The sequence below is a fragment of the Schistocerca serialis genome, chromosome 1 (genome assembly GCF_023864345.2).
Source record: "Schistocerca serialis cubense isolate TAMUIC-IGC-003099 chromosome 1, iqSchSeri2.2, whole genome shotgun sequence".
Taxonomy (NCBI): Eukaryota; Metazoa; Arthropoda; class Insecta; order Orthoptera; family Acrididae; genus Schistocerca; species Schistocerca serialis.
This window is the reverse complement of record NC_064638.1, coordinates 85,461,870-85,488,060: the sequence shown is the minus strand read 5'-3', so window position 1 is coordinate 85,488,060 and position 26,191 is coordinate 85,461,870. Positions and strand designations below refer to the sequence as shown.

Genomic DNA, 26,191 nt, shown 5'->3' with positions numbered 1-26,191 from the left:
GTCTGTGGATGGTTTTTAGGCGGTTTTCCATGTGCCTCGGTGAATGTGGGCTGGTTCCTCTTATTCCGCCTCAGCTACACTGTGTCCGCGATTGCTGCGGAAACAAGTTCTCCACGTACGCGTACGCCACCATTACTCTACCACGCAAACATAGGGGTTGATTGGCGACTCCATGGAGCTATTGTGAACGCTTCTCAGTTTTGGTTATTGATAACTTGACACCAGTGTCTGAAATTAATTTGTACAGCACTGAAGATGATCACTATGTGATCGAAAATCGATTCTGCTATCAATAAAACATCAATATTACAGCCAACGCTGTCCTGACTTTTAATTAAAGATAGGGGTTACACTCGTCTGGTGTGAGACGTTCCCTGGGTGGGGGGGTCCACCGGGGGCCGAAGCACACAATAACCCTGGGTTCGGTGTGGGGCGGCAGAGGGGTGAAGTGGACTGCCGTAGTCGTCGTGGGGTTGTGGACCACTGCAGCTGCGGCGGGGATGGAGCCTCTACGTCGTATCTAGGTCCCCGGGTAACATACAACATACAACAGCGTACAAGAATTGGTACAGGATGACGTATGAAACTAAAGAACTGTGGAAGAAATCAGCTTGCATAAAAAAAGATACTTTCTGGACAGTAAGGACGTTCCTTATAATTAGAATCACATTCTGAGACGAAGCACAAACATGAAATTAACAAGGCCTCACGCAGAGATAACCGTGACAAAGAAGTGTTGTGTGCCTGTTGTCACAACAACTTAGGACGGTAGAAAAACATCTAGACATTGTGCGAGCAACACTGGGAACAACCTTGACATTGAAATCGTGAGAAAGACGCGAATTCCTGAGTCACACACCAGCCCACGCAAGACAGAGAATTTTCAACCTCCACTGGGAGGCGTGGTCATGAGACGGTGATCATACATTGGTCGGCACTGCAAATCTAGTCCGCCAATGACAATGTCGAGGGGAGAAAATTTCAATGAGTCGTTGAGCTTAGAGATAAATAAGGAGTGAAGAGAGGAGTCGGTTAGAGAGCGCGGTGGTAAGAAACGTGGGGGGGGGGGGGGGGGGGGCTCTTCCATCCAGCGTCAACATCCGCCTTCCGACGCCTCGATAACGGTGCTCAACCTACGGCGTCACACGGCGACGTGTCAGCTGGAAGCTGTCGACTAGAGCCGCACAGCCTCGAGGCGACACGCCGTCTTGACACATTGCCTGCCGCCGTCACCACTAACAACAAACGTATGTGAAGAATGATTAGATGATTAATTTCCCCATCCTCCCCCTTAATAACTGGGTCGTGTCCATGCCCCGTCCAATCGGCCCTGTGATTGGTATTTTTCATGTGAAAGGTACTGATGTAAATTTAGTCATTTCATGTTTTATTCATCTAAACAATCAATTCATTTGTTTATCAATCTCTTAATCTCACAACATTTTGATTTTTAATTTCACTTGGTCATTGATGTCGCTTAATTAATGGCTCCCAACATGGGGCCATCTCATTATTCGTTTTCACGTCATTTCATGTCAGTGAAGAGAATTTCTCGATTCAAATTGCCCCATGTGGGGCAATACATTTAATAATCTTCATATTAGTTTATGCAAGAGATTAAAGAATTCTCAATTTACAACTAAAGCTCATAATTTTCTGTGGATTGCTAACAAATCTTATATACATTTTGGAGTGCTTTTAATCAACATTTTGCATTGGTAGATCTATTACTCAGTTAACATTGTGAATGAACTAAATATTAATGTTTATTTATCAGTTGTTACACAAGATTTGATAATGAGTACTGCTTAGCTGACATTCTGTGTTGCATCACTGCTAATCGTGCACACATTCATCCTTACACAATGCTAAGTTATGCTTAGGGAGATGATGAACAGTCTGTGGTGCATGCTGCTAATACTAGACACATTCACCCACACACTACAACTGACTGTTACTGATGAAAAGGACTGATGCAGATGGTGAGGATTTCTCCATAGTCAACCCCCCCCCCCCCCCAAAAAAAAGTTTACATTCTGCAAGTTCTACAGATAATATTATCACTTGCGTCCTTATACTGTTTGGACTTAAGTTAGTTGCAAAACACATTGGTTATAGACTTGCTGCATTGTTAACGTTAACTGAGCCTTATTACAATTTTTTGTCTCTCCTGGACAATCTGGATGTTGTTAAACACGGCTTTGTGTTGGCTTTCTTGACAAGGATTTCATTCGCGTGAGGAATCTAACGTCAAACAAGTAAGCGTTCCAGGGATATCATTCACCGCTTCTGCATCTCGTTAAATATGAAAAGAAGTACAAGCTCTGTGGATTTAAGACATTGTGCAGCGAAGTATCTTTAGGCTCAACAGTGAATTTTATGGTTGCTTGCTTCGGAGCACACGCCATTGCAATTGTCGTTAGTGTGGAGACAGCAGATGTGGTTGGTTGCACACTCCCAGTCGTAGAAAAACAAGAAGTCTACTCAATTTTACGGTTACTTGTCTGAAGAATATTGAAACAAGGTCGTCTATATACGGCGGCTAAGGCTAAGGGGAGGGGGGGGGGCAGAAGCATCAATGATTTCACCAATACATAACTACGAAGACGGAGGATTCCTGTGGGAACATGGTTTCAACAGAATGGAGCCACAGTACACATTGTAATGCAATTGACCTAATCTGCTTACAATTAAAAAAATTACAATTTGCTAGATATGTGGCTGACTGTGGACTATTTGTCTGTATAGCTGAGCACATGCTTTGAGTTCATAGCCTCGGTTAAGGAAGCTTCAAAACCAGTGTTATATTTATTGCATTTGTATGCATCATTCTGTATATAACATTGCTTAATTCAGTAGAAATTACTTATCATTTATGTCTTAAAGAAAATTTTGATCGACGTTATTTAAATGCTATAGAAAAACTCATACATTTGCAAAATATTAAAAGACTTTCCGGGGTTAACTTGTTTTTCGAATTAATTTGTGAATTAGTATTGCAGGACCAGACAGTATGCCATAATAGAAGTTTTATTGGATTATGTAAATGACGGTTTTTGTCAAGAATGTAATTTATTTATGTATTCCCGAAAAAATTTTAATTTTTCAATAACACATAATTTGTGTTTTATGTACTTTATTAACATTGCACAAAATTTTCTTCTGATGATGGCAGTCATAATCAAAATATGTTTTACAAAGTTTCATGTTGTGTTAAATCCCTAACTTTTCAACCCTGTTATTAAACTCCATGCAAATATTACACTATCTGTTGTCTTTATGCATCATACTGTGTAATCTTCACATGTCAGAAAGAAAATGTCTGTCATAGAATATGTTAATGGATCGCATTATACCAGTAGTCTAAATGAAAACACTGTTCAAAGTAATCCAGTGAGGAGTAGTATTCACCAGCAGTGACTGAGCTGCAGTTCACACTAGTTATGATGTGCACTGAATGATTTGTTTTGATGAAATTAGTGGTAATAACGGTACCAGCTGCGGCAAACTGTGAAGCACTTTGAAGTCAATAAAAACAGTTTATTATTCAGTATAATGTGTATTTCACTAAAGCCAATTTTTAAGTACTAGCCTTATGATAGGCAATACGAATTTTTACAGCTGTTAAATTATCCATTTTCCAGTACGAAGCAATACCTAACAAAGGAATGCCGAAATATACAACAGTCATTAACTACGAGGGCTATCCACAAAGTACATTACGTTTTGGAATTAAAAATAAATAAAGTATTGGAAATTTTTTTTATTATATACAAATGAAAGCCACACTTAAATACTACTTTTCTACATAGTTGCCATTTAAATTAAGGCACTTATCGTAGCAATGGACGAGATTGGAAATTCCTTCGTCGTAAAATTCGGCCGCCTGCGCCTTCAACCACGTGGTTACCTCTTCTCGAAGCTGTGCGTCGTCATCAAAACGCTGCATAGCCAACCACTTCTTCATTGCTGGGAATAAGTGGAAGTCGCTCGGTGCCAGGTCGGGACTGTACGGCGGATGAGGAAACAACTCCCACTTAAAAGATTCGAGAACTTCACGAGTGGCATTTGCCGTGTGGGCCCGGGCGTTGTCGTGAATCAGCAAGATCTTTGAGCCCAACTTCCCCCTGCGCTTGTTTTGTATTGCTCTTCTGAGGTTGTGCAGAGTTTGGCAATACCTTTAAGAGTTTATTGTAGTGCCTCTTTCCAGGAAATCCACAAAAATCACACCTTTTCTGCCCCAAAAGAGGTAACCACGTGGCTGATGGCGCAGGCGGCCGAATTTTACGACGAAGGAATTTCCAAGCTCGTCCATCGCTACGATAAGTGCCTTAATTTAAATGGCAACTACGTAGAAAAGTAGTATTTAAGTGTGGCTTTCATCTGCATATAATAATTTTTTCCAATACTTAATTTATTTTTAATTCCAAAACGTAATGTACTTTGTGGATAGCCCTCGTAAAAAATAAGAGCTTCTGCTTTGGATAATTCACCGATATATGATATACTTTTTTATATCATGTCAAAGTAACGCCGGATTTCCTGAAGGATGCATTAAGTGGAATCAAGTCATATTAAGAATGATCGAATTCACTCAAGTACCAACTAATATAGAACAATCTTATGTCCTTCTTTTGAGCGAATCAGCCAATATTGATGATTGTGGCGACTATTCCATTCTACATTGGATGACCTTGAGTGCCTTGCGTGAAGCCCCATTCGTCTTTCTGAGATTTCTTCTTAAGCAGGTTTTAGCAAGTGATTTATATGCAGTAGTATGTATACACAGTATAGGAAACCGCGGCTGCGTCGACCCTTATGTCAGGCTGGGCTGCATTTACAGTGAAGGAGCATTGATTGAACAGTAGGTGTGGCGATCAGAACAGTGCAGTGCATGGGTAACTTCCATTGCTAGCGCATGTGCATGGTGGTAGTTGTGCGGGTAGCAAAGCTGTGTAGGACAAAGCAGACCAGAGCAGTGCTGAAAGAACGCAAGTGCTTTCCTCACATGCCAGCGATCAGAGTATTCGGGCTGCTTGGCAGCATTTAGGTATAGTCAAGTTAAGGATGGGAACGTCAGCACCATCTCTCAACACACCAGATCACTGTGCAGAGGGGCTAGTAATACATGTCGACCAGTCTCGGTGGACTTCTGGTACACATTTCATTCAGTGTTGCGAAACTCCTCTCTGTCATTTTACTTACAGATGGATGACCCTGAGGTGGCTGCCTTGTGCTATACACAATGCTTTGTGACTTCATGATTCAGACTGCATGTGGAGAATGACAGACGACATCTCTTAGAAATTATGTTCTGTAAATAAGTGTTGATGTTTAGCGTTTTTGTGTTTAACTACTTACATATACAGGATAATCCTATTAATTGAACAGAGATTGCAGGAGCTGATAGAGGAATCGAAGTACAACAACTTTGTAAAAAGAACTAATGGCCCAGTAAGTAATCTTGAGCCAGTGAAACTTTCGTAATGTCAGGAACAATAAAGACGATGTATTCACACGCTTGTTAAGCTCAGTGAAGATAGTGTACTGTTTACTTAACAGTTAGAGAAGATGTTCAAAATGGCTACGACAACATTAAATACAAGCAAACGTCTTCGTAAAATATGCTGATCGATTCAAATTCAAACGGCTCTGAGCACTATGGGACTTAACATCTGAGGTCATCAGTCGCCTAGAATTTAGAACTGCTTAAACCTAACTAATCTACGGACGTCACACACATCCATGCCCGAGGCAGGATTCGAACCTGCGACCGTAGAGGTCGCGCGGTTCCAGACTGAAGCGCCTAGAACTGCTGGGCCACACTGGGAGGCCTGACCGATTCCACCAATTACATCAGTCATTCCCCAGACCTCATCAGATGCAGCAGTTGTTCTTGCAAGATGTGTGTTCCTTCGTCAAGAACTGGTTTCACGTTCACGAGGCTTATAATATGCCCTAACAAAAATATAAAGATGCTTCCGATGAGGAGAAGAAAATTCCTATGGAACTGGACCTCCCTTCCGTTCTATCTCCTGTGCTACTTGTCCCTGAGTACGTCATGTATCCGTACTTGTACAGAAAAAGTTTTCAGTTACAATGTCTTGTTGCATCCACATCTGCTGACGCATGTTAAATGGTACATCCTCGCTAACACTTGCTCATCTTATGGCTCGTAAGCGTCTGTTTTTCTTGTTGTTCCTGATATTCCAAAACATTCAATGTCTCAGGATTACCTCCAAGACCAACAGTTCCTAATCCAAAGTTATATTTAGACTCCATTATCAGTTACTTCAATTTGTTCGCAACGTTTTGAATCACCCTGTAAATCAATTTACACTTACGCATATCTAGGGTGTCCCTCATAAGGGTCGTCAGGCGTTTATTCGTTCGTGTTTTGGCAGATTTTTCCAATTTCGGTCTTTGCAAAATGTAGTTGGGATCATCCGAAAAAACACTGCACATCGTATCTTTCCTGTGACGACCAGCATTGACGGATAGGATCGATTTTGTTTATCGTTGTATACAAAATCATTTTTAAAGTGGAATTTTAAGTTATCATTTGATAGAACGGTACCAAATTAGTCGTTTGCTATATTCGTTTTATCGGCATGTCTTAACAGGGAGAGTCAAACACGAAGTATAACCAATAATCCAGCAACGACACGATCACCCTTTCCCACACTGACTGCTCAGTCGCTGCTGGAGTTCTGGATATTCTTCGTGTTTTACAGTCCTTGTTATCATATGCCGATAAAAGACGTGGTGAGCAGTCACGGTTTGTGATGACCCCAGCCACACATTGTGAAAGCGCAACTGATAATACCTACCGAAACACTAGAGAAAATGTATTTGGCGACTCTCAGGAGAGACACGTTGTATGTCTCATTTCGATAATAAATAAAAATATGTATATTTCCTTTTTTTGGCGCATTGTGTACATTTACATACAAATCTTATCATGTAAGAATGATCATACAAAGATGGGCGCGGGTTACGATGTATGCCTTGCCTCTTCTATGAGCAAATTTGCGGACTCTCTGATAGGTGTACATGGATGGTATATGTTGTGGATCTCCACGAAATTGGCGTGTGAGGGGCCGTAAAGGTACGCCGTCAGTCCATTGTTTGTGTAGAAGATATAAAACAGTCCTTGCATTAGAAAAAATAGACAATTTTTAAATTCACCGCAGTATTTTTGATTAGAGAAGGTGATAAACTGCTGAATATGAAGTTTTTATTTCTGATATTCTTCACCCGTAATTGACTCAGAAAAATTGAAACGTTAGCTTCGGTGTTTTTGGTTTCTATATCAATATTTAACGCACGTAAATATTTCAAATATCGCAGATTACAATTATATGAAGTGCTTATAAAAATTATTGTTAACGTTCTAGCCTGGTAACAATTTGGGTTTTCTATAATTCATGTTTTTAAATTTTCGAGAATAAGTAAGCTCGTTAACAAAAACCGTTTTTATTTGGTTATGTGAAAATCTCGACATTCATGTAGTGAGGCAAAATACATTGAATCTCATGACCCTCCATTCTGTAATGGAGTTGTTTAAATATGTTGTTAAACAAAGAAATAAAATAATCTGGTGGAATATTACCGAATATTCGGTTTTTAAAAATCACATTTAGTGTTATTTTTTTATTCTATTTCTCAGAAAGTCATCCAGTGTATTTTTAATGCTACAGTTAAAGTCTCTGGCGAGCAACATACAATTTGTGGGTAAATGCATTAATATTCTAAAACTACAACTATACTTAATATAGATTTTGTACTGTGTAGTGTGTAGAAACTAGCTGAAAGTGTAGTTTGATTTGCAGTCTGAACATTTTAAGAGTGTTGTACAACCCAAAGAATCGGCAGTGATAATGGAAATACCCAATTCGTGCCCCTTAAGAAATTGATGTGTTTTTAATTTTCCATTTGATATTCTGAATGCGCAGATTTCCAGCCAACTTTCAGTGTAGGAAATAAAATGGCAAGTACACCACTAAGCACAGGCGATGTAGTGGCAGTGTATCTCTAGGTACAGATAGAAAATGGATCAGAATAATCTACGTCATATAACTAGAGACAGTAAGGTATTATGTATTGTTAAAATTTTATATATTCTTTATAAAAAAATTGTATTCTTAATAAAATTTTTATGTATTGTTAAAATTTTCAGCTTCTCATATCATCGTAGTTTCTGCTTTAGTTTCTGTCATCTTCTTTCTTCAAATACTGACCACGTGTTAAAGGACATAGTTAAACAATACTTTATTGCTAATTTTATTTCGTTATCTTATCAGTATTTAAGTCTGTACACAGTGTTAATACCTTTATTCGACACGGATATGAACGGGGGGTTACATATATGACGAAGTCTCTAATGCATAAAGAATATCTGCTGTTTTCTGCGCTGAGTATGAAGCAGTTAAGTCTGTATATAACTCTACCTGGAATGATTGAGACACACACAAAGCATTATGATAGCAGAATAGAATGTGCAATTTCTTCTCTCGCCTATGATAAATAGTGGGTGATTCACAGAACGCTCTCTTAAACTGGAAAAATCGTATTATAACAACACTCCTTAATGTTTTCTCATAGAAGAACCAGTGTAATCATAAAATTGTCGATGTGTCTGTCAGTAATTACGTACAAAACACTGCAGCCGTCAGATTCATGCTGTATCTGAATATATTTGTGACAGATATGAAGAGTTGCTAAAAAAATAAAGAATATTCAGCGTTGTATCTTCATATTCTCACATATATAGTGATTTTCTATAAGTTTCCTTTTTACATTGTCCAATCCTTGTGTGAATCTGTAATTATTTTACGTATTGCTCTGTCCAGCGCCAAAGGAACTGCTCCTGGGTGGCCGAGAAGTTCTTCCACTAACGTGTCCCTTTCTCTGAAGGACAGAAGTGCTTGAAAATAAATGTCATCTTTTCTAATACCCTTCCATTAATTGTTCTTACTGTTCGTTTAATTTTAACATTCAGATTCTAAAATGGTCATAGGCTCTAATTTAGGAACTACTGCTCTATCAGTACAGTTATTGCTTTACCTTATGAGAGATTTGTTCATTTTATAAAATAATTCAGCGACAGCTTCATTTGTTTTATGTGAGTAAAGTTCAAATGTTATGTCTTTCCTGATATTTAACCTTGTTCAATGTGCTAAATTTTTATTGGTGTGTAAATATTTAATTTTTTGGGTGAAAATTTTTAGTTCATTACATTACAAGAGATTTGAAATGCGAGCAACATATTACAAATCAAAATCTTAAAGGTAATAATAATATAATAGTACAGCAAACTATTAATGTGGATTTTATCACTTTTTTGTGATTTTCATTACAATGAGTGGTTCAAGAGACCATCTCAAACATTTCAGCACATACGAAGGTTTTACCCATTCTGTGTGCACTTTGGTATTGACAGACAAAAATTTATTTTACCGAAATTTTTTGTTTTAACTGTCTTTGATGAAATGTAACACGTTTCATCAACAGGTTTTTTGATGTAATGAAAGTTTTATTTCAGTATCGAAATATTTATAAAATTACAATAAGCATTAAATATTTATAGTCAATAATCCACAAAACTGAGAGTGTTAGCAAACAGCAACTTGTCCCCTTCGATTTTAGTATAAATGCAGTTTATTTCTAATATTGATTAAAACTGTATGACTCGTTGGATGACAACGCATTTGAGAAAATGGTTTTTATCTCCTTTTGCCTGTAGATATCGACCACACTCAGCGATGGTAATTCACAGTTTTGGCTGATGTGTTATATCATCACACATCTGTAGCAATATGCAAGATTATTTTTCACAACAAATCCGATTATTTTGCTTCGTACAGGTTAACTCTATTAACATGTCCTGCTCAACAAAACCTCATGCTGTTCATCAGCCTGAGACAGGATCTAACCCTTCAACACAACCTCAAGGCACATCACACCAGCACCGTGATAACACATCCGGTTACCTTTCTTGACTTTGGACCATCTGCAGACACACTGTGAGCTGGAGCAGCTGCAACCTGGAACACGCACAGCAAGCATACGTTAACTGCCAGTCTGGGAGGCGTTTAGTATTTCTGCAGTAATTTTTTCTCTCATCAAAAGTCTACAAACTTTCCAATCCCTCCTTTCTATTTAGGAAACTTTAGCAGTAAGCTGATGTTTTTTTCTTTATAACCGAGTAGTCAAATAAAAATTACCGGGGATGTAGGTTTTTGAAAATGCTATATTAAGACTTTAATAACGATTACCCAAAAAAAGATTTCTCCAACTATTTCACCCCCTTAGGGGTTAAATTTTCAAAAATGGAAAGCAAGTATTTTTTTATTGCTGACATAGAAACAAATATTAAGTTTCATAGTTCTAGCTGCGAAATTGCATTCCGTACTCTCAAAAAAAACCTTTTCCTATTGCACTGTCTTAGAGGTGGGATTTCGAAAAATCATTCTTAAACGATACCTTCAGTACAACATCAACACTCTCTCCAAATTTCGAGTGTATACCATTATCGGTTTATCTGGGTAATGATGCGTCTGTGAGGACATTACGTTTTATATAAAAAGGTAGTACTATGATTTTAAATTGTCTTTTAACACCATAATTGTTTTTTAAAAACATTCATGCATTAATACTTAAGCCGAGTCTCTCAGACTCATTTCACATTTCTTTAATTTTTGCCTCATTTATACTTCATTGTTGACTTTGCAGTTCTACCATGTAATGCACCGTTGTTGAATGATTGCTACAAAACATATTAGCAGCCGCGCGGGATTAGCCGAGCGGTCTCAGGCGCTGCAGTCATGGACTGTGCGGCTGGCCCCGGCGGAGGTTCGAGTCCTCCCTCGGGCATGGGTGTGTGTGTTTGTCCTTAGGATAATTTAGGTTAAGTAGTGTGTAAGCTTTGGAACTGATGACCTTAGCAGTTAAGTCCCATAAGATTTCACACACATTTGAACATATTAGCTTTGTGTCTTATTACATGTCTAAGACAAAAGCGATGGATGAAGAGATTCTAATTAGTTATTTTGTCATAAGCTACTTTTTCGTATTGCCTTTCTGAAAATATTTTGCGTAGATTGCAGGGTAACATAACTCTGGCTCTTCATTGGTGTGTCAGTTACAATGTGTAGGTTACAACTGAGTGAGAACAATCCATTCATAACAAAAATCCTAGGGATCGTTAAAAAATTTCGTTATCAAAATAACGTACTTCATGGTGTTCGCCACGGCTAATTTTTCCTCAATATGTCTTATATTAGCAAAGGAGCTTAACTTAATACAATGAACCAGAAAACAGGCGACATTTTAGATTGATGTTTATTAGTAAATTATTTGGGCAACATGTCTTTGGTATATTCCATCACTTGTGTGTATTTCTTCAGGTATGATAATCATGGTTATATGGCAGATATACACACAAAATCACTTACTGTTAGGAGCCAACTGCTGGGACGGCTGTTTATCAATGGTATCGACCCTGTCGCATTCACCTTCAGGTGTCAAGCAGATGTAAAAGGGGGTCTTGATTGCAAAGCCCCATTCGCAGGTGCAGATCTCGTTGGTACAGTAACAGCCCCTTTTCGGCACTGTAGCGACAGAGTAACGACAGTCTAAGAAATTATCAAAATTCTAGGGCATTTAAGAAACCACTGAATAGAAATGAGATAAGCAAAAAGCACATTTGTTTCCTAGTATCATGCTAAAGTATGATTACAGTCAACACACTAGGGAGATAGGCACTGGGTCTACATCTCATACTGAAGATTCTCTGCTCTTCAAAAGATAAACTGCAAACACTGTTGCAATAATTACCAAACCTTCGTTAATGTAACAATTACAGTAGCCAATAGTGAACTATGTTCATACGCTGATAACGAAAGTGACACAGAAAATTTAGCTCTCGTTTCCAAGTTAAAGGGGGTACATTTAATTATAATTACAATACATTAGCATTCATTGTCAATTCCTTCGCATACAGACTTCAAAACCCCGCAGACGGTAGACAAGTGATGTAGTCTGAGGCAACAATAAGTGTGTGTATTTTGCCGCTATCTTTAGCCCGGGCTCATAGGTAGAAGAGGATTGGGAAGAGGAAAGGCGGAGCGGATCATATTTCATTTACGCGTAGTTTCAATCTGTTGCAGGATGTGTTCTGTTCATGTGATGGAAGAAAGTGTTACTGAGGTGTTGGTAGTGCGTGTGGTCACTGTAATTCCTGCGATTCAATATGCCTCGCAAATGCGTCAATAGTGCTGTCAATTTTTGATACAGATGCGCAGAGGCTACACTGAAACCACAAAGGAGTCCAATGACACCATACATTAGGAAGGGGTACAGACTGTACTTTGGCTGTGTAATCAGTGATCAGGACAAGCCACGGGTTCCTCATGTATGTTGCATATGTTATGTTTCGATACTTCATTGCCGGCCGGGGTCGCCGAGCGGTTCTAGGCGCTGCAGTCTGGAACCGCGCGACCGCTACGGTAGTAGGTTCGAATCTTGCCTCGGGCATGGATGTGTGTGATGTCCTTAGGTTAGTTAGGTTCAAGTAGTTCTATGTTCTAGGGGACTGATGACCTCAGATGTTAAGTCCCATAGTGCTCAGAGCCATTTTTTGATACTTCATTCGTGGCTGAATCGCTAAAGATCTACGATCTTTGCTATACCCATGATACGGCGAGAACCATTCTAACTTTCGTTATACAACTCCATTGACACATGTTATTTCCAAGAATAAAATGTCGTCCTTGACATATCCTAACGTACTGTCGGCCATGTGAGCAGTTTCTCACGGAGAAGGACTGACTGTTTCTGTTCCACCTGATTGTGATAGGGATGAGGACAGTAGTGAAATTTGTGATGTATCATCACCTACAGAACTCAGTTCATCAAAATATTCTGATTTTGTGTGTAACGTTTATTGTACAGGGATTCACAAAATACCACAATGTGAAATTACTAACCTATTGAGAGATATGGAAATGACGAAAGATAAAGCTAAATTGCTGCCGTTAGGACTACTTCACTGGAATTGTCGTGATAAGATGGTAAATGGTACTGCGTTCCGTAACCTCCATAGGCCGTTCCTTCCACTTTTCGAAAGTGAAAAGAACTTGGTATTTTGTACTGATGAACAGGGGCTAATGGTAACCCAGGCATTGACTATAAAAGTGAGCAGTGGGTGTTGTTCATCGACTCCTCCAAAGTAAGTCTCACGTGTGTGTTACTGCTTAATGTTAAGGTGTTACTATCGATTCCGATTGGGTATGCACCTTACATGAAGGAAACATATGATAACATGAAATAATTGTTATTACGATTGAGGTATGGCATGTTTAAATGGCAGATTTCCGGGGATCTGGATGTCATAAGTGCCTTACTTGGGCTACAACACGGCTACACCAGATTCTGTTGCTTCCTTTGCTTCTCGGATAGCCACGCCAAAGCTCTTCATTACATAAGGAAGGAGTGGCGTAAGCTTCAGTCATTTGAATCATTATCTCACAATGCATTTGTCTAATGCAAGAACATAATTCTCCCTGCTCTTCATATAAAATTGGACCTAATGAAAAACTTCGTTGAGGCCATGGGGATGCACGTCTTTATTTGAGCGAGAAATTTCCATGTCTGACAGAGGCGGAAATAAAAGAGAGGATTTTCATTTGTCCTCAGATACTCAAACTGTACAAACATGAGAATTTCAACACCATACTTACAAGTGAGGGAAGGGTAGTTTAGGACGCATTTGTTCAAGTGTCAAACAACATTCTAGAAAATAAGACGACAGAAAACCTTATGGATCTTGTGACAAATCTTCTGCACTGCTCCAGCAGGTTGGCGTTCAACATGTCCTTAAAGTTACATTTCATAAATTTCCACTTGGTCTTCTTTCCTGACAACTGTGATGCTGTAACCGATGAGGACGGAGAACGCTTCCACTAGAAGTTTTTGGACACGGAAATGAGAAAACAGCGAAAGGGAGCGATACAGAAAAAGAACACTGAACAGCAGTTAAGGTCTAACCCGAGCCAAAGGCTGAGCGGTTTCGTGCGCTATCATCTATGCTACAACAACGACCCTATCTGATGAGCCGCTTGCATTTGTGCGCACAGAAGCCTGCCTGACTAACTTCAATGGTAATTAAATCGAAAATAGTACAACGTATCGAGTTTTCTTCTTAACAAGTATTTCTGAGAACAACCTATCCTCCGACACCCCTACAAGCCTTTTAGACGGTTTCTGACCAGCCTGTATAATTGCAACAACAACAAAAACCACCATATCAAACGAATACTCAAATTATCTCCCTCTTCACTGTCTGTCTCATAGCTCCAGGAACACCACAGAATAGCAAAATAAATAGATCATTTTAAAAAGAACAGAAAATGTGAAATTTCGTTATCAGCTTCAAGACTAATGTCCTAAGCAAATCCACTTCGTCACGAAGTTCGTCGACAACAAACAACCCAGTGAAGTACATAAATATTTCAACTGATCTCAGCATATCAGCTACAATATAACTACAACAGATTAGCGTAAATCAAAATCCAATTAATATAATGCAAGAAACACTTGAGCTCACAGATGAAATTTCTTTTTTAAGGACTGTTTTACATATCTCTGCAATGTGTGCAGTCTTATCTCAGTCACATATCTGAGTCCTATCTCCGCATTTATTCACTTCCTATATTTTCTAACGGTCTTCTCATTTACATCAGTATGAGGAAACAATGATCATAACTTTGCACATTTCAAATGTTCAAATATTCATGAAACAATCACACAGATTATCATGTACTATTCACTGAGGGCTCTGTATGTCTCAGTCTTCCACTTAATAAGTCATAATTTTCATCATCAAGATATTACATGTTCTAACTGTAAACAATAAAACGCAAACTTTTATCACTATCAGCTAATTCGAACTGGAACTACTTTACATGTCTGCTGGAAAGACCCTGACTCCTCATACACTTTAGAACACGATAAACACATATGCTCTCAAATGTGTTTAAATATAAGAGATTTCAAATGCAAATACAAAATAAAACCTAATTTAATATTTTCAGGTGAATGTCATGCTGTAATGTTTGATCTGTATCTCCTTTTACTTCCACTGTAGTCTGCAATGTCACTGCATCCATTTTCTTCAGTTCTGAAACAGGTAGAAAATCCTATTCCGCTACGCAGAGGGTTTTATATGGTTTTCTGTCGCTATCCTCATAAACCCTACATGAGCAGCTTCTCATAAGTAAGGATGTCCCATACTTACTACTGCAAGCCCCCCTTCCCCCCCCCCCCCACACGCAAAAGTTTCCTTGCTAAAGAAAACTTCTCTGTTTCCTAGCTATCAATAACTAACAGCTGCTACGATTTAGTATGAGCCACTCAAGAAGTAGCCTCATAATAACTGTTATCTCTCCCATTCAGATAGTCATCAAGTCATTACCCACAATCCTAAGTTCTTCATTACCAAGAAATTATCTACATATAATTCAGCAAGACTACTTTTAGTACCATTAATATGATTATTAGACTCTATTGAGACACTTGCTGTATCCACATCATCTACTGCATCTTCATTATCCTTGACATAAACATAATTGACACATACTCTCTTCTATGTATGAATATTTACCAAATTTTATGTTATATGTTTCTCTGCCTGAACACAGCCAACCCTTCATTACTGGAGAATGCACTTCATTGTACATCTGCATCAACAAAAACCTCTGACAGATGCTTTAGCACCTGCACATAACTTGCATTACTTGTATGATTTCAAGATCAGTGCCCAAACACAAAATTTCTAGGCAGTAGGATGCAATTTTCAAAAAATAAAAATTAAAAAATGAAAATAATAATCACCTTTTCAAATTACAAATGCTGTTAACTACAAAATTATTAGAAGTCATTAACTCATATGTTTAGCATATTTACCCAGAAATTGTAAAGTCTCTGGTTTTCAATTTTTAATGATAAACATTATCAGTTTGTATTTGATATTTGTTTATGAATGTGAATATTTACAATAATTTAAAATCTGACGAAGAATCCAGACACTAAAAAGAAAATAAGATATTTTTCCCTTTCTACCGACTTAATAGTATTTTAATTGAACAATAAGCATTTTGGATGTGTGTATCGAATTTTCATTTATTTTCATGTGAGTAGTAAATGGAGGTGGAGCGGTATTACCTTTATTAAAAGCTAATGCATCAATCTTTGTAGCAAAAATTTTTAATTATTAACAAACATACAATTTAAATAAAAATAAGGTAGTTAATGATATTCAAAAACAAGACTATACAATTACCACACTATTACTGCAAATTCATATTTTCTCAGGCCTCCGCCAACCCCTATAATCAGCTGCTGGCGAATATGTCACTGAGCTCTAATACACGTTTAGGGAACAGTTTGAACTCAAAGAAGGTGTTGTGCGATATAAATGAAAGTTGGTGGGCTTTTTTCTCCATCCGAAAGATGACGTCTGTTCAAGTTTCGCACCAGTCACATAAGAGTGGCGCTAGAAGCGCTAGAAGCGCCACTATGAGGATGCAAACCAGGTTTGATTTAAATAACTTAATGGTCGTGAGCTTAGTTACCGTTGAGATAAGACATGGTGAGTTGATGTTAGTCAAGAATGTCTTTAAGGGGACAAAGGCATCATTGTCAACACCTTACCGAGTGTGAAGGGGGTCGCATAATAGGGCTATGAGAAGCTGAATTTTCCATCTCTGATACCGTGGAAAGACTTGGCAGGAAGATAGCCACTGTACATGAATTCTGGCAACGGTGGTCACGAGGATGTACAGTTGCATGAAGACTGGGCTCCAGACGACCACGTGGGAGTACCGAGAAGGACGACCATCGTGTTCAGAGCATGGTTCTGACGCTTGGTAAAACATCTGCAGCAGCAGACTCAGCAGCAATTGGCAGCAAAGTGACACAAGGAGCTGTTACATATCAGTTACATCAAGAATAGCTCCGAGCCGGATGCCCTGTAGCATGCATTCCACAACCCCAAGCAACAGGCAATTACGAAATGGTTCAAATGGCTCTGAGCACTATGGGAATTAACATCTGAGGTCATCAGTCCCCTAGAACTTAGAACTACTTAAACCTAGCTAACCTAAGGACATCACACACATACATGCCAGAGGCAGGATTCGAACCTGCGACCGTAGCGGTCGTGCGGTTGCACCCTGTAGCACCTAGAACCGCTCGGCCACTCCGGCCGGCTGGCAATTACGACTTCAGTGGTGTCAAGCTTCCTGTTGGAGGGCAGAATGGAGGTCTGTTGTGTTTTCTGATGAAATCTGGTTCTGCCTGTACGTCAGTCGTTTATTTGCTACGACGCCAGCTGAGGGCCTGAAACCAACGTGTCTGCATGCTGGACATACTGGACCTACACCTGGAGGTACGATTTCATGTGTGATTTTGTATGACAGCAAGAGCACCCCGTGGTTATACCATGCATCATGAATGCAAATTTTTACATCAATCTGTTGATTCGACCTCTTGTGCTGCCATTCATGAACTGTATTCCAAGGGATGTTTTCCAACAGGATAATGCTCACTCACATACCGCTGTTGTAACCCAATATGCTCTACAGAGTGTTGATATGTTGCCTTGGTCTGCTCGGTCTCCAGATATGTCTCCAATGGAGCACATATGGGACATCATCGGAACAAAACTGCAGCGTTAACGTCAAACGACCGTCCTTGTACAGATCAACCAAGGGGCTCATACATGGAAATCCATCACAAAAACTGACATTCTGTACAGCACAATGCATGCACGTTGGCAGGTTTGCGTTCAATATTCTAGCGGTTGTACCGATTGTAATAGTACCAGCACTTCACATTTGTTACGGCTTATCTCGTATTTACATGAACCTGTGATCTTGCAATGTTAATCACTTAAGCATGGTACCTAGACAAATGTATTCCCGAAAAGTTATTACTCTCCATTAATTATTGTTTTGCGCAGCGATTTTTTTCCGTCGGTATAGTTAGTCACGTTAGCTGCACTCAGAAGGGTTTTAACCTTCAAAGGCGATTTTCGATTTTTTCGAGTCGTTTTTTGAGAATTGTGTTGCACTGCATAAGCATCATTGCATGCCAGGACGCTGGCACTATTTCAGTTGGCATCTTTGTACCCTCAAGTTCTTATTCCAGCACACACAGTGGACTTTTAACGTTACAGCCACGTTAATATTTACGATGTAGTCATTGCTGTCAGCATTACTGTCTGAAAATTGCAAACCCTAAAACGCAGTCGTTATGTACGCGAAAAATCATGCCTGATATTGGGTGAATGAAGATACTAATTTAACGTCAATGCACTTGCACTGCCAAGGTCAGCGTTCGCTTCTTCTTTCGTAGCACTGCACTGCAAGAAAGCTGAATTGTTTGCTAGGTAATCAGTGTACTGTGGAGCGTATTGGTGGATGATAAACTATTAAATATGTAGCACTAATCTGATAGAACTTCAGTATATTAAAATCAATCCACCACACATAACTGCACTGTACTTCATTGTAGATCATTCCAATCCACGAAACTTCCGTTCATGGGCAGAATTAACCCAGTAGTTCCATTCACAGGCTGTGCGAAATATTTTTCGAGATTCGTCTTAGGGTTATGAATTCATCGAAACACCGTAACAATCACGGGAAGTGTCTATATGAACGCACGACAATAAACACTTTTTCAAGTAGCTTTTAACACCTTTTGACACAGGGCCAATCTGAGAACATCTTTCAACGCAAGTGACATTTGGTGTGGCTCCTGTCCTCCCACTCACCCCCCCCCCCCCCACTCACCCTCCCCCTCCCTCGTAATCCACCCCAAATTCCTAGTCATCTTACATTTACACCCTTGTCAGTTTTCGCTACTAATTCTGATACAAACTGTATACAAATTTTGTACCTCCATCTTGTCGTCTCAAGCGCTGGTTACATTCTGTACAGAAATCTTAAATTTGTGGTACCACCGGCGCCCCACTTGGACTAACGCCGAATGCAGAGCCATGTGACGCTTAGACTTTAAATCTGCCCTGTTTTAACGATAAGATTTGCTCCATCGCTCCGACTAGTGAGCTAACCGTGACTCACTCTCCACAATAGTTTTCTTTGGTGCCAACAATGACGGTTTATGGTCCAAATACAAGCGTCACTGATGGCGCAGCTGTAACTGCTTGCTGCCTAGAACATATTCTCCATAACCCTTCCTTCTATCCATCCCCGACAATCGCGTATTGTTCCCCCCATGAGTATTACATTTTCATCTGGTTTCATGTGGTTTCGTCCGAAGCGCGAGATGCCAAAGTAAGGCTGGTAGCACGCAACGCAAGCACGAGAAAATATATTCGTTGCAAGTCGCATCGACGAGTGAGTGACACTGGCCCAGAAACGTTCCGTTACGCCACTGCAACCGCTCTGCTACTTACGGCCGAACGCAGTGCCACTCAGCATATTCCGCTGTCATCAACTAAGACGACAGCATCGTCTTCTGATAGGCCCGCTGTGTGACAAATGTATTAGGTAGAGCTCCATGTGAAAGTTATTGTTAAATGTACTCTGGGTGAGAGATTCGTAATTTGTCCATATCAAGTGATACGTTAATGTTCAGAGATATACCTGTGGAAATCAACTGAACAAAATTAAGGAGCCCATCTTACTGTGTCTTGTCATAAAGTGCATTAATATTTTATGTGGCACAGTGTCCTCTCGGTCTCCTTCTGGAGAAAACCATAGAACACACCGTTGTACCATCGACTTCATTTTCGTCCGGTACAACAATTTTCATAATGAATTATCCGTTCAGTACCTTCTTATACTTTCTCTTTTCATCTGCTGCTTGCGATGTTAGCTTGTACACCTGAACCACCGTTGTTGGCGTTGGTTTGTGTCGGTTCTGTTTAGAACAAGGAAAATGGTTCAAATGGCTCTAAGCACTATGGAACTTAACATCTGACGGCATCAGTCCCCTAGACTTAGAACTACTTATGCCTAACTAACCTAAAGGCATCACACACATCCATGGCCGAGGCAGGATTCGAACCTGCGACCGCAGCAGCAGCACGGTTCCGGACTGAAGCGCCTAGAACCGCTCGGCCACGGCGACCGTCTGAGAACAACCCTCATACTGAGCTGTTCGTAGCAGCCCACGCTCTACCCTACTATCCCGTTCGTAGCGAATCCTCAATACTATTTTTCGCTGCTGTTGATATTAACCTATGTTCGTCTTACAAGATATTTTCTTCTTTCCATTTAGATTCGCTGAACCCCATTATATTTAGATCTAGCCTTTGTCCTTTTCTTTTCAGGTTTTCTAGCTTTCCTAAGGCATCCAAACTTCTGACATTCCAAGTTCTGTCTCTTATAATGTTATCCGTTCATCGGTTATTCAATATTTATCTCACGGTCACCTTCCTCTTCGAAATCCCCTCAAGGAGATCCATTAGAAAGATCATCCCGACACTTTTCCAGTTACAGGTTAATTTGTCCTGTAAATACACATTATGTGTCTTTGATTCAGTGATTTTCATTACCTCCTGCATCCTCATGCCTTTGATCCGAGTCTTCCTCTTTTTTTGGGCAGTTTCCCACCTAAGGACAAGGGGGAACCCTGACTCCGATCATTTGACCAATGTCGTACAGATTACTAGTCAAAGATGCTAACCAAAGATCGATGATTCATATGAAGGAGTTACAACACTATTAAATATTGTGGTCTTGGAATCATTTTCTTTTGCACTTTAAGGAGTAGGAATATATAGTGACGAATACTAAAGTAGTGTGAATGGGTGGAGACCGACAGATATACCAGAGACAATCACTGTGGTCTTTTTTCTCAGTGTTCTCTGTGGAAGAAAGTAACTTCTCTTTCCTTGTTACAGTGAAACATGAATTCATTGGTAATCCTCGTGGCCCTATTACCCTTTATCCTCTTTGCTACAGTGATGTAATAATTTTCTGGTTGGACTTTGGGTCAGATATGAGATCCACCAGAAATAGTAATGCTGATACTGGCAATTTTGAATAAGGGTAATTTCCTGTGGGGGGTCTACTCCTATGAAAGAGCTGCTGTAATTTAATGGATGTTAAATCCTCTGATAGGTGTGTAGAGTAAGGCTTCTCCTGTAAATTAATGCCTGTGTATAACTTTATTCACCTATTGTAATGAGGCTCTGTAAGTTAGATTTATTCTGTTGTGATAACTGGTATGGGTTCCTATTGTTTCGTACAGTGTGGTAACATTAAAATGATGTATCATTTGTATGAATTTTCTGAATGGCAGTATAGCAGGGTCTGTATAATTTTCTGAAAGTGGTAAACTTATCTCTAGACAGTTAGTCAAACTTAGCCTTGTTTGTCTTATTAATGAATTGAAGGATGAGCTACATGTGTAGCTTATTTAATTTATGGTCGAGATAATTTTATGGTTTTACTCCGAAAAGAACTTAAGATAATTCTAGATACTAAATATGAATTAAACATTTAATGTAATAAAGGAAATGAAATGTATTACTGGAGTACGCTATGGTATTGTAATTGAAAGGTCATTAGAACACTTTGTTGTTGAAAGTGGAGAAATGTGGTCTGTTAATTGTAAGATTCAAAGAATCTTTTATTGTAATAAGTAGAAAACTGTAGCAAGTCAGATTAACAGGTTAATTGACATGTTTTAAATTTAAGGTGCATAGACAAGGTAATGACAAATGATTACACAGAAACATTAACAGAAGTGATCTCATTAATAATCAATCTGATTCTTTGGCTTTGAGAGGAAATAACAGACAATGTTAATGAATGAAAGTGATATAAATATTTGTATACTTTCCTGATATAATTCATAAAATAGTAACTTTCAAAAGAAAGTTAGGAATGATATTAACGTTTTGAGTAGATTAATGAGTAATGAATGATGAGGAAGAACAAATACCATATGTTTAATGTTCAGGTGATTCTTTTGTAAGTTACTTGGAAAATAGAAGCACACTTACTAATGGGGGTGCATGTGTGAGCATACTGAACTTGGCTGTATTAAATTCAGGAATTTTCTGTGCCCTCATAATCGTATCTGAATGAGCAAATGTGTCTATAAATAATTTTATTGTTACTTCTACAATATTTAACTTCTACAGAAGGACATCATTTTTATTTATATAGGTCTTTTATTATTTCAGATACTTGTTTTTTATGTCATTACTTATCTGGGGTACCGTTTAGGCAATAACTGGCAAGCGGAGAGCGTCAGCATATATCTCTACTTTATAACATTTTCTCCAGAAAGCGACGAACACCGTACAGAATGCCAAAGAGGACCTCAGAGTATCACAATACTGGTGTCATTAAAAAGGCGATATGCAATGCTGTCAATAAAAAATAAATTCAGGATCTTTGTAGTGTATTTAATTTCCATCTTAATAAGGAAGATAATAAGACATAGGCTTACACTCCCATTTCTGGGAAGAGACCAGCTATATTTGACCACTGAAGTAATAATTATCATTCTTCTTTATCAATATTTGTCATCAATCGTATGTATGCAAGTGTTTTAGCTAATTTTCTGTGCATTCCTTGATAAAAGCTTTTGTTTATATTCACATTAGAGCAAAGTTTGATAATTTCCTTTAACATGCAAGAGGAACTGCGAAATAGAAAAATTTTCATTTTTTAAAAAAAAGTATATCTGCAACAGTGAATTTCATTGACTCGTGTCATCAAAAGCAACAGAAATCCGTTCTTGCTTTTCTTATATATTTTTCTAAACTTATTCTACTTGGGAAGAAGGAATTGACAGAAAATGTACCATTTATCTGAAGCATCTGATGGAACTCACATACTTCAGATAGCAAAAACTGGATACATGTGTGATGAAAGTATCTGGAATCCTTAATCCCATCACGATTGGCTATTGTGCCAGTGCACAATTGACTTTTAAAAGCAGAATCCGAGTAACTTTATCCATGAGCATCATCAATTATTTTAAACCACCCATTATCTATAATTAAATAATATTACATAAACTACTGGTCTATCTATAGCAGCTCCTCCTCTTCATCAACAGCTTAAAAATGGAGATGTTACTATAGCAGAATTCTGTGGCAATATTTTGTAGCTGCAAGGAGATGAAGGTTCTCTTGAGCTACATGAATACTCTGGAAAAGAACATTTAAGAACTAAGACTACGTTTTGTGCATTATTAGGGAATTTCCTCTTATATTGATACTATACTCAAATACTTTCTAATCCTTTTTGATTCTTAGAATAGTTACTATACCTTTTTCAATACTTCTCGTTCTTTTTCGAAACTTCTCATATAATTTTCAATATCACCTACATTTTTCGATGTTTCTGAACCTTTTAGATAATCTTCTGTATTCTTTTGCAGTTTTCGATACTTTTCAAAATGGTCCATAGGAAATGCAAGTGGTCTTGTTAGAAACATTAGTTGTCTTTACAGGAATATACTCCAGTTTTATAGAAATTCTCAAGCAATGTCGGACGGATTTCGTGGTATGTCATACGAAAATGTGGAAGTTTTCTGTTAGTTTTCCATAGCAAAATTAACAGCAGCATTGTTGTCTTAGGACTATCTATGCTGGAGCACAATCCAATGCTGACCCAGTATGGCCTTGACGTATGTGGGTACCATCTAATACTAAGTGAGCATGGTATTAACATTTGTACATCAGTGCAGCTGTCTTGTAACACCAATAAATGGTATTCAATCAGTAATACAGACTGACATAAAAAACTGGGATATTTTTCAAGTTTCTCATTCCATTTAGGCGATAAATGGAATTATGATATTTGCCATTAATGTAGATATAAATAAGGGCTTTTACACATGAAAACATAGAAATCGATCAAGAGTGACTGAAAAGAAACAAGCAGTTCTAAATGTTGTTTCAAAGAACGATAGTTATTGTTTTAAATGGTCAATTATAGCCGGTTTGAATCCAGAAAATGACAATATTAGCCATATGACTTATTATCTTTCTTATTCACATGAATAAGGCTTTGCAAACAGTTCATTTCCTAGCAGTATGGAGCATGTGGAAATATATGAGAGAAACAACTGAAAGAATCTGTTTACGCTTTGAGCACAAGTGTACAGTTTTGGCAGGAAAAGAAAGAATATGAAGGTAAAGCAATTAAACTGATGCCATTGTATGTCTCAGAACATTATAAATGAGAGGAACATGTGAACCAGTTAATGCTGCTGGTGAAAGAGACAGAAATTATCAATGCTGATACATAAAAATGCTTTTGAGGTCAGCATGTAGTAACATTACTACTTACAATCATTAATTGAAGTATTGAGCACTGTTTATGCTATTTTGGTTCTGCATAGAAGTTACGTGCACACTTAGTTGATTGTTCATAATTCAAGCCAGTCAGGAGTTTCATACCTAATGCAGGAAAACTCTACATAAAATTAGGCAACTGTAACACGCAATTAAAGCCAATTTTTGTCATCTATGTAGATATCAACTGCTTACTACGACCATGTGTTTATGACTCAAAACATATAATACTGATTTCTACTTGTAGTGAGGAATGTTCAGAGATTTACTTGTATCAAGATGCTAACCGTATGAAATTTTTTGACAGAAAGCTGTATCTGTTCGCCAAGTGCATAAAAAATTACTTGTTACGTAAAAAACAAATGAATATCAGCCTCAAAGGGAAGTGTTTCGAGAAGCAAATTTTTCCACTTATGCAAGGAATGCTGGTAGATAAAAGGACCTGCTTATGCTAACTTTAATTTAAATTATAGACCTAATTTTACATTTCCAGTAGCATTTATAATCTGATGAGTTATGAAGCTTATTTTATAATTATGAATTGATGTGTACTATTAGAAGAAACTGAGCATAATAAAACTGTGAAAATAAATTCTGGTCATGGATCTGTGATGGTTGCGAACCTGGAAAAGGATAAAACGTTTATTAAATCTGTCACAGTGGAATATTTCGGTAGTAGATTCCTTTACTTTTCTGGTATGCTCTCTAGAAAATCGTGAATCATATTTAATACCTGATGAAGTGAAAATAGCAAGATATGATCTTCCAAACAATGGGCAGTTTAATATGATTAATGGGACTGGCGTCTCCCCATGTACGTTTGTAGTCAAGGAATCCATTTCATTGTATGAACAGTTGCTATCAATTGAAGCCCTCAGAAGCTTGCTGACCAATGAAACAATTATGAAGGAATATAAATATCGAAGAGTGTGAATGTAATGGTATTATCTGAATTCAATACATTAGGAGATTACCTCGACTCACATGCAATGAAAACCGGTGTCTTGTTATTGGCTCATGACTTTCAGAATTTCTCCACGTTCTGTCTCAAAAATTATGAACCGAATCCAAGCCATTAGGCGACTTCACGTGATTTAGCGTAACTCTTTGCTAAAAACTACAAATGTAAATCTGCAATGTATTACAGACATAGAACAATGACAGTTGTTAAGCTTAGTGCCAGAGTTGGTAGTTTACTGTTCAGACAGACATGCTATTGGGGACAGTAATTTTGTGGCTGATTATAACGAAAGTAACGTCAGTTTCATATTATATAATTCACTATTGCTATTCTTTACCGGTGGCCAATGATATAACACCTACCAGTTTCTAATTCTACACGACTGATGTAATGAGCATACCAGATGATACAGATGTAGGTTACATTTTAGAAGGAAATGTGAATATCCAGAATATATTCGTGGACTACACACTGCTCTACTAATATGGCTAGGGAAAATGGTCCCATTTCCCATTGTTAAAAAGCCACGATCTCCAAGAAATCTCATTTTCATATTTACAATAAACATTTATGTGCTCCACTACAGAAATTGAAAGCAGTCTTTGAAAAATAATCTTATTCTACGCAAAACTCATTGGGCACTATCATTATGTAAAGAAAACTGAATGAAACCGCATATCGATATTAATGCTGAGAAGTTTATGAGGGCAGAAAACAAATTCTAAGAGAATATTTTCAGGTTTATAAAAACGCATTGGAAGGTAGAAGAGAGCTGTTGCTATAACTGCAACACAGAATATCAAGCGCAGTGGCCCATTTCTGAAAAATTTATTTGCTTTTGTAACATCGTTTTTGACATACCTTAAGCTGTAGGAATT

The 26,191-nt window shown here is 38.3% G+C and overlaps 1 protein-coding gene across 1 annotated transcript in view; it reads right to left on the bottom strand.

Annotated features, from left to right (window-relative positions):
• Positions 1-9,757: 9,757 nt before the first annotated feature.
• LOC126457019 (uncharacterized) overlaps positions 9,758-26,191 on the bottom strand; it is a 76,112-nt gene continuing 59,678 nt past the window's right edge. The window contains exons 4-5 of the mRNA XM_050092994.1: positions 11,457-11,612; positions 9,758-10,046 (exon numbers count right to left, since the gene is read on the bottom strand). Of these exons, the coding sequence (XP_049948951.1) occupies positions 9,931-10,046; positions 11,457-11,612 (272 nt within the window). The 3' untranslated portion in view covers positions 9,758-9,930. The remainder of the gene's footprint in view (positions 10,047-11,456; positions 11,613-26,191) is intronic.